Raw genomic sequence first — 9,544 nt, 5'->3', positions numbered from 1 at the left:
TCCCCCTCCTTCCTCCCCCTCCCCCTCTTCCTCCTCCCTCCCCTCCCCCTCTCCCTCCCCCTCTCCCTCTCCCTCTTTTCTCACATTGTGTTTTAGTACTTCATCAACGTGTCCGTCGGGACTCCGCGCCAGCAGTTCACCGTGATCTTTGACACAGGTCTCCTCCTCCAGGGCGCTCTCCTGCACAACCTCAACGATTTTCTCCCCATCTCTCTCATTTCCCCAATCTCTGTTTCCTTCCCTCCCCTCTCCCTCTCCCACCCTCTCTTCGCTTCTCTCAATCGTCTCACCATGCCACAGGCTCCAGTGTCTTCGGCATCTTCACGCGCTGCATCCCCAACGCACCGTCGTACGGCAAGTAAGTTGATCGAGGGCGCTCAGGGATGAGGGAGAAGAAGAAGGGAGGGAGGCGGGAAACAGAGAGTAGGAAGAAAGAGCTGTGGAGGGGGAGGGGGGAGGAGCAGCAGCAGCACCAGGAGAGCTCAAGACGTGAAACAGGTGCACCTTCGGAGGAGGATCATCAGGAGGCAGCGGGATGCTGGTAGAGGGCGCCATCATGATCCTCACTTTCGCTGTGAGCGATGCTCTCTCGCGCTCTCCTTCCGCTCAGCCCTGCCTTCAGGTCCTTTGCAGCGTCATCGGCATCTTTGCCAACCTCTACTACCAACGTCGGCACGAGAGGGAAGAGAAACTCGCGCGGTCTAAGGTGATGCAAAATGCTCGCTTCCCCTCCCCTGCACCCCCACTCTCTCCTTCCTCCTCCTCCCCTCCTCCCTCCCCCTCCCCCTCTCCCTCTCCCTCTCCCTCTCCCTCTCCCTCTCCCTCTCCCCCTCCCTCTCCCTCTCCCACTGCCTCCACACCCTCCTCGAACTCCTGCTCCTTTCCATTCCTTCCCACTCCCCTCCTTTATCCTGCACCCCTGACCCTCCTGCAGTCCAAGGGCAAAAATCCTTCCAACTCCTCCTACGGCCCCGAGCGCCTCGCTGGATACTACGGGGCAGTACCATGAGACTCTCCAGAACCAAGTCGGTGCCATGGAGCTCTCAGGAAAGTTGCATGAAAGAGGAGAAGCTCTGCAAGAGATGCAGCTGATACCGTCCCGCACACACACCTCTCAACTTTGCCTGTCAAGCTCCTCACAGTTTCATTCAAGACGCTTGCAGTGTAGATCATTAAAGACTAAAAAGACTTCCAAGGTGGAACGGGGAGGTGGGCGGGCAACCGGCTCTGCAGTGACCTGCATGGTCCGTCAGGAGGAAATCAAGTCGCTGCTAGAACGTGCAGACAACACAGGCACAGCCCCTCATTACAACGTTATCCTCAAGGGTTCTCAGACTTGATTTTGATTTTCTATGTTTGAAGGAGTAATCATAGGGCACATGCAATGGTGGGAGAGGGTCGCCGTCGAGCTCGTACCTGCACAGCTCGATGATTCGATGTATCCTGAACCTAGCTGCTCGCTTCCTTTGTTGATTCCTGAGCCAACGGAGTCAGCAAGGGACAGGTTGTGCTTGCCCCAGCATTCTTGTCAACTTCTTCTCCTTCACAGCACTCTCTCCTCGTCTACTGCTACACGCAACTACACTCTCTTCCTCTCACTCCCTCCCTGATCCGACAACCTCTCCCATCCTCACCCCCGCCCGCCCGCACCTATCCTTGTCTCCTCTGTCCTTGCCTCCTCTTCCTCGCTACCGCTGGGCCTGAAATGCTCGCGTGCTGGAATGGTTTTAACCGTTTTGGCGCCAGTACAATTTCTGGTACAAAAGGGGCATTTTTATAATGGAAGAGTGAGAAATTTTACAATAGTTTATTCCAGTTCTTAGAGGGATTGTGGCCATTAAAAATAATTTAGTTTTATTAATATCACCACTTTCCCCAGAAACTACCAGACCAAGGAAACCTTTAAATTTCAGTCGCCTACTTTTAAAATGCGACCCACAAAAATGGGAAAAAGGGCGGGAAAACGGACCCTCCCCTCCGCCCCAAAAAAGCCTCTCACCATCTACCCTACCCACTCCCGTGAGCCATTGAGGCAAGTACCCTAAATTTTCATTGTTAAAGTACCCGTACCAATATCCAACCACCCACTATGACAGTGCAACTTGTACTACCCTACCCCCCGAGGGGGCTGTTTTCCCGCCTTCCACAGCCCGATCCCCTCTTCCACCACCGCCCCCTCCGTTCGCGAGCCAGCAAGTCTCCCTGCCGCCCCTCTCCTCCCCCTCGCCACCCCACTCGTGATCGACCCGACAGAAGCGTATCCATCTGATCTCGTCCTCCATGCCTCCCGCGTCCAAAGTTGATGACGCCGCTGCCAGCAGCTGCAAAGTCCTCCTTGAAGTTCTTAATGCGAGATTCGGAGGTTTGTTCGCCCTGGCAAGATGAAAGGGTTCTGACCTGCAAGCGAAGGTACCGATGTTATTCCTGAACAGCGTGTCATGGATGCCCTTGAGAACAACAACATGGATCATGACAAGGCTTTCTCCGAGTTGGAGGAGGAGTTGACCAGTAAGTTACACACCCGATCGTCTTGCCCTAGTGTAGATGTCAGATGAAGATCATGAGAGATTATCATTAGAGATTGTTCCCCTCTCTGTCATTCGTGATACATCACTGACTCATCACTTGATAGGATGCACTTGGACCACTACCACTCGCAGCAAGAAGAAGTCTGACAAGTCTCCGAGCAAGGATGAGAAATCACCAAAGGGCCGAGGGCAAAGGAACAAGGGTAACCATAGACTCGTCGATCGCGATCAGTGTCTGAAAGAGGTACATGCAGATGACAAGCATGGTGACAAGAAGAGAAACTTTGCTAAGGACAAGTCGAAGTCTCCTTCCGGGCAGGACAGGAATGCACATTCTGACCGGTTGGCTGTGACCATGAAGTAGCGCAATATCTGACTTTTTCTCCAGATCGAGCACATTTGCCCAGTCACCTGATAGTGGTTACCGCTCAAAGAAATCTCCTGGCCCAGAGCAAGTGCGCTCTCAAGAACTTGAAGCCTCCAGCCAAGGAGGCATGGCTTCCACGCCGTCTCCCGTTCGCTCGGCAGAAACGGTTGGACATGAATTCCTGGTTAAAGTTTATTTTTAATACTTGAAGCAGAACAATGCCAGCCCACCATTGCCTTCACGCACTACTCCAGCTTGGAGTAATGCTGCTGAGAGCAAATCTTTGTTTGCACCAAAGCCGATTTCTCCAGCATCAACGAGTCAAAAGAGCGAAAACGGCAAGAACGATGCAGATGGTTCTGCAAATGCGGCATCCATGGATACTTTGGGTAGATTTTCTACTCATTTGATGTTGAATTCATTTGTCATTTTACTGACACTCTTTTACAGACCCGGCAAGCGCCAACTCAGATCAACGAGCTCTTGAACCTCAACAGTCGGCGAAATCATCGCAGAACACCCAAAGCGAGAATCTGCTTGAAGTCGAAGTCAACCGCAAAGAAGAGAACCAAAATGCCAACATTTTGCCTAACACGTCTTCGAGGTAAGACTTGTGTATATCAAGGAAGCGTTTGTAAGTAGGAATTATGCAGTTTTGCGGAGGAACACACTCTTGGCAAGAACGATACAAATCCTGCACAGATCAATCCTGCGCATCAAGACCTCAATCAGAATATTGCGCACGACCAGTTTCAAAAGATGTATCCCATGGGAATGATGTCGTCGGCGATGGGTGTTCAAAGTTCTGCAAATATTCCTGCCGACAGCGGGGTACCGATGTATGGCATGGGAGCGAGTGGAATGTTTTCAAACCAGAGCAGGCTGCCTCAGGTCAATGGGCAGTCTCGCATGGATTCATATGGGGTCAACAGGGATGGTCAGAGCCAGATGTCGATGAAACAGAACGCGGGGGCTGCAAGTGTACAGCAGCAAATGATGCAACAGGCTACCATGATGAATTGGCAAGCGAACATGATGAACTGGAACATGGCTCCAACACAGGTCTGTCTATCAATAGCCCTATATTGTAAATGATGTTAGTTGGTAGATGACTCCCATGTTTCCCGTCCAATTCACCAATTATGGTGCGGTGCACGGTCAGATGTATGGAGGACAACCATATCCGCAACAAAATGCCTTCAGTGGTCAGAAGGGATATTCCAACCTCAATAAGGTCAGTCCTGAAACTGTTTTCTGTTGAGGGTCAAAAATAATCCTGTCTGCACAGAAGCAAACATTCACTGGAAATATGCCCAACGCGCCCCATATGATGCACCCAGACATGAACAATTATCGCGATATGATGAAGATGGCTTCTGCTGCCGGTGCTTATCAGAATGGGTCTGGTGCCTTCAGTTATATGCCAGCAAATGCATCCATGTACGGCATGGATCTGATGGGAGCGTATGGCATGCAAGGTGATGACTGCGAGTCTGACAAACTGAACGTGATTGATTGATTGTGTATCCCAGGCTTTTCCAACGTGAATGGCATGAACGGAATGCATGATTCCATGATGCAACCTGCTGTTGACGTGAAGTAAGAGGACAGGAGATCGAGCCAAGACACTATTTGAGGCAACTGCAATAAGCTCAGTAATGTACATGGCATCGCTCTTGCCAATTTGTTGTAGAATTCTTAACTGTACTACTACATAACTGAACCGCATCAGTGAACTTTTGTACATTATTATGATGATTGGCCCGCGGCGAACTTGGCTTCCGCCGGCCGCGTCGGACTCGGACTCCGAGCCGGGAGCTACTCACCGTACATGGTGGCACTGACCGTGAGAGTCAGGCCCATGCCATCGCCGGGCGGCGGCCGGGCCGGATTCCGTGACTTCGGGAACTCACCGAACTACCGGGTACGAGCGGCCGCCCGGGGTACGACCGTGACCGTACCGTCCGATCCGGTGCCACCGTGACTGTGACGGCGCCGCCCGCGGCCGCCGGCCCGGCCGCGCGCTGAGTGCCGCCGAGCCGCCGGCGCCGCCGGGGCGGGGTCACCGGTCCCTCAGGCTCAGTCCCGGCGAATGTCATCATGGCATGCCAACTGGCAGTCACCGTACGGTCACAGTCACCGTCACGGCCAGTGCCGCAGTGCGCGGCTCACTGAGTCAGGTGCCGGTGACCGTCGTGACTCGGCTCTGGGGGGGCCAGCGGCGGCCGCGGGCGCGGCCCGGCCCGGGGCCACTCGGGACTTGAACCGTTGAACCGTTGGACGGCCCGGCCGGGACTGAAAAGGTCGGAAAGGTCGGCCTGCACCCGGTGACCGCGGCGCTCCGAGACTCTCAACGTGACTCGGCCTCTCGGCCGACGGCTGAGTGACAGTCTGCCGCCAGTACCGGCAGGTACCGACGGTGCCTGACGGACTCGGCGGCAGCCTGTGTCGGAGTGCAGCGCCGGTGCCACCGGTGAGTGACGACTGGCAAATGTCCTCGTACTGAATTTTAACTCAACTTTGAGTAAAGAGTAACAGAGTGACAGTGATCGGAAGTAAAGAAAAAAAAAAGGTCCCAAATCAACTCTCAAAAAGGCCGCGGCCTCCAATCAGATACCTCTGACTGTCACTGACGCCTCCCGGGTCCGGTACCATGATCACACGGTAGGGCCATTCCGAGTTCAGTACCCTGTACGGTCCGATCATGTCCGTACGGTACGGTACGGTACCTTTCCCACCCCCCGCCGGGGATCGGACCAGCGGGACAGGCTGAGCTGAGCGGGTGAGTCTTTACTCAAAGTGAGTAGTAGGCTTGCTCGGACCCCCGGGCCCCCCTCCGACGGGTCATCGGTCATGGGGCCCAAGTCCTGTCAGTACGGTGAGTCGGAAGTCGGAACATCGGAAGTTGGGCCCAACGGTAGGGTAGTCATGAGTAAGAACTACCGGTGTATGGAAATGGTACCCCCCACCCCGACTCGGGTGACCGGCCGGGGTGAGAGTACCGTACAACGGTGCCATGCGGGGGTGGCGATAGTGACCATGACGCTGAATTTGATCGAGGGGGTGGTGTTTGAAGGGGTGGGAGTCAGAGTGCGGTCAGGGGGTAGGTAGGCTGCCAGATTCCAACTCGTATGTCATCATGGATATCCTCCAGTTTACAACAGCGTGAAAGTGACAGTAAAGTTCTGCACCCTGAGCTCCTATCAGACTCAGATTATTTATCGATTGAATCACTAAGTAAGAGAGCACTACCCTCGACCTAGACAGCTCTGGCTGGGCCATCACCTCTGGTGGCCGCTGGTCGCCAGAACCTCGTGATCTTCAACTCACATCGCCAAGGCCCCAGAGCCTCACCCCACCCCTACCCCCTCATTTATGAGCTGCGGTCCTTTCCGAGACTCATCCTACAACCCCTCCCCCTCCCCTCCCAGAATTGCTACACAGTTTCTACCAGTATTTGTAGGCCCACGTGACTGGTACAGTTCCGGTTTACGTGGCGGATCTCTGAAAGGGGGTAGGGGCGAAAACTCTAAAGGAGTCAAAAGTTTTAATGTAGGGTGGGGTACTGGAAGATAGAAATCACTGCCGACTCAAGGGTAGGGTGGGTGTGGGGCGGACGAAATCATTGGTCACGTACCATCGGACTACCCCTCCCGCGCAGGCTGATGGATATTTGTAACCATATCACCCCTTCTTTAAGCTGCTAAAGTACCCCTAGTGAGAATCCCAACGCCGTTGTCAGGCTTTGCCGCACCCCAAGGAGGTCTGATCACGGTAGCACCGGGGGGTCAAGGGGTGGGGTACCGAGTTGGCGTGACGGGGGTGGTCCGATCTACTCAGTCGTAAGTGGTTGTGGGAGGGTGGGTACCATAACCCACCCCCTGGAGAACCGTAAATTTCATGACAATTTTCAAAGAGGCTCGAATCCTGACGGGGTGGTCGCCGAAGGGGATGCAAGGGGTGGTTGGATCCATCCAAGAAGGGGTGGGGGTAGCGTTCATAAAGTCGAATCGGGATGGGATGTACCAGGGGAGAGGGGTGGGGGTGGGTCACGAAAGGGGTGGCAATAGGACTAGCCTTAGGGAATGCAAACATCGGGCATTACGACAGCGAAGAGAATGCGAGCGAGAGAGGAAAAGACGAACGAAATGAAGAGAGTGAAAGAGATCGAGGATGAGACAAGAGGAGCGAGGAGATGAGACAAGAGGAGCGAAGAGAAACAAAGAGAGGTGGAGAGGGCATGAGATAGGGTCCAATGCTTCAGTCGCTATCGATCATAACTAGAAACATGTGAAGATAAAATGACGATGGATATGAGGATAATTAGAACGCCTCTGAGAGTGTGAGGTTGTAGTGCAGCAGCAGGACGTGCACAGGAACCAAGGACGTGGAGATGCAGTGAAATTATGAGCGGAGTGTTGGATAATGTTGCGAGTCATGGTGAGAAGATCAGTTCATTTGCTGCGGAGAGATTTCAGTATGTGAGAAGGTGAAGTCATATGTTGAGAGGCCAGATGAGAAATCGAAATCATGAACAATGGATTTCAACGATTCTCGACTGATAGCTCTGTAAACGACATTCTTGAAAGAAGCTACAAGTTCTGTGAAAGACACCTGATTCAAACAAAGCGAATTCATCAATACCAAGTTCGAAGAAACTTCAGAATGAGCTCATGGTTTAGTGCAGATGTTGTCCATGGCATCGAATCGAGTCAACACAGCTGAAGTACAGGTCGGCTAGACGGCTGTGTTGCTTCACAGCTCTGACTGCCATGTAGATGTGCAGCCAACCAACGGTGGGCTGGCAGGACTGGAGGTCCACTCTAACGAGCGTGGATGACAAAGAGCATGATGTCAATGCAGCGATCTTGCTCGATATCGGTCAGCCCCTGCATGCCGTGATGCGACGAGACCTGACTTGCAGCAGATGATGCCGTCAGCTCGCTGTCCTCGGACTCCACCACGGTCGTGGAGGACGGGAGCATGCAAGAGTCGAAGAAGGCGAAGCTTTCGCACCATGTCACTGAGGTGAGGAGACATTAGACGACGAGCGATCGATCTGCTTGATCGTGTTGGCTGCTGTTGACTGCTGCGTTCAGAGCCCCAAGATTTCAGATGACGAGGAGAAGGACGTTCAAGATGCCATCGTTCTCACGCAATCTAGTCCGTGCAAGGTTGTCTTCATGGAGAGGAACAAGATGGTTGTGGCATCGAGCACTGATCATCAGGTATCACTCCTTACGTTGCCACGGAATCGCTAACGCTCTCGATCTTGTCAGAATGCTTCAACTGAGCACATAGTCGTGGCAAGCAACAGCAGCACGCTGGACTCTTGGTATCCTCAACCTGCCGGGAGGTTCAGTCCCCCCCTCACAAGCCACGTCCCGAAGCACAACCCGGCTCCGCCTGCGAGGCTGCACAGCAAGGAGGTGGAGTTCTACCTCAAGCAGTTCTACCTCAAGCACAACCCCGCCAAGGTGTCTGAGGCCCCTGAGATCGCCAAGCTCTACCATCACTCGCTGCACAAGCTTGAGGAGGACCTGTTGCGCAAGTACGGCACCAACCTCGGCCTGACCACCTCAGGCACCCACAAGACCCGCACACATCCAGTCAGTCACGTCAGCTACGTCGACCATCTTGATACTCCTCGACCTCAAACTCGTCCAGGCTCGCTGACCTCGCAAGGCTCTCAGAGCTCTCGAGGTTCTACTTCAAGGCCCATCGTTCAGTCAGATAGGCGATCAAGCGAGGTGAACGCCAGCAAGCGATACCGTCAAGAGCTGCCGGCGAGGCATCAGCCCCAGCTGAGCATTCTCGTTCCTTATCAGATGAAAGGCAGCGTCAAGAGAGCCGCTGCTGCCATCGCCGTCTCTCCCTACCCTCTCATGGATATCAAACAACGACCCTCACAGAGGGTCCGCTGCCAGGCCATGGACGCTCCTCCGGTCTACATGCAGGCAGGATGGATCTACTGAGAGGAGCCCTGCTTCGGTTAATGTAAAACTAGTCAAGATGATCGTAATGAATTGAGTTGCTGATATTCATTATCTCACACATGAACATGTTTACAGTCGATTACACCTCTCCCATCTTTGTACACGTTTACAGCTGCTGCGCCATGGCGGTCAGAAGAGGAACGTCGTCGCCTCTCTGGGGGTCGGCGAGTGCTGGAGGGCAGCAGACGCTTTCTTCATCCGCTCCAACTGATGGCGGTAAGGCTGTGGCCTGAAAGAAGCTTGAGGGGGAGGAGGGGGTGGAGGGGGAGGAGGAGGAAAGGAGAACGAGGAGGAGGAAGAGGAGGAAGAGGAATGGGAAAAACGTCACCGGAAGTCTTGTGAGGGATCGAAGAAAGCTCGATCAGAGTTGCGCCGACTTGACTTGGGTCCTGTCTCTACACGAGTACAAACATGTCAGACGAAATTCATGCTAGAGCGATCGAGGGAGAGATGGAGGAGGGGAGGGATCGGATGCCTGGAACAACAACAAGGAGAAACGAGATGATGGAGGAGGGGGAGATGAGGGAGGAAAGAGGTCTAGGTACCCGCAGCTCGTCTCAAGTCTCGGGCTGAGAGAGGACGAACAGGCATGGCAGTGAGCTCGGGCATGCTGTCGTGTCGGCTAGTTTGCACTTCCCGCCTTGAAGTGCGTG

At 53.9% G+C, this 9,544-nt stretch overlaps 3 protein-coding genes across 3 annotated transcripts in view; all 3 read left to right on the top strand.

Annotated features, from left to right (window-relative positions):
* The window catches only part of GUITHDRAFT_165148 (hypothetical protein), a gene marked incomplete at its 5' end in the record, with an annotated part of 2,606 nt that extends 1,135 nt beyond the window's left edge, over window positions 1–1,471 (top strand). Inside the window, 5 exons of the mRNA XM_005825583.1 lie at window positions 97–157; window positions 301–358; window positions 499–574; window positions 623–706; window positions 935–1,471. Coding sequence (XP_005825640.1) covers window positions 97–157; window positions 301–358; window positions 499–574; window positions 623–706; window positions 935–1,009 — 354 coding nt within the window. The 3' untranslated portion in view covers window positions 1,010–1,471. The remainder of the gene's footprint in view (window positions 1–96; window positions 158–300; window positions 359–498; window positions 575–622; window positions 707–934) is intronic.
* Window positions 1,472–2,438: 967 nt separating this feature from the next.
* Window positions 2,439–4,498, top strand: GUITHDRAFT_115207 (hypothetical protein; the record flags this gene model as incomplete). Its single annotated transcript, XM_005825582.1, has 10 exons — window positions 2,439–2,508; window positions 2,633–2,731; window positions 2,783–2,870; window positions 2,917–3,061; window positions 3,110–3,284; window positions 3,346–3,499; window positions 3,549–3,957; window positions 4,004–4,129; window positions 4,184–4,373; window positions 4,428–4,498. 10 exons carry the CDS (start codon window positions 2,439–2,441, stop codon window positions 4,496–4,498), a joined length of 1,527 nt encoding a protein of 508 aa, XP_005825639.1.
* A 3,084-nt stretch (window positions 4,499–7,582) lies between these two features.
* Window positions 7,583–8,870, top strand: GUITHDRAFT_115206 (hypothetical protein; the record flags this gene model as incomplete). The annotated part of the gene is made up of 5 exons (XM_005825581.1): window positions 7,583–7,627; window positions 7,674–7,776; window positions 7,823–7,923; window positions 7,995–8,123; window positions 8,175–8,870. 5 exons carry the CDS (start codon window positions 7,583–7,585, stop codon window positions 8,868–8,870), a joined length of 1,074 nt encoding a protein of 357 aa, XP_005825638.1.
* Window positions 8,871–9,544: the final 674 nt, after the last annotated feature.

This window comes from Guillardia theta (genome assembly GCF_000315625.1).
Source record: "Guillardia theta CCMP2712 unplaced genomic scaffold GUITHscaffold_82, whole genome shotgun sequence".
In the NCBI taxonomy this organism is placed as follows: Eukaryota; class Cryptophyceae; order Pyrenomonadales; family Geminigeraceae; genus Guillardia; species Guillardia theta.
The sequence above is the reverse complement of the archived record's forward strand: the minus strand, read 5'-3'. Positions and strand labels throughout refer to the sequence as shown.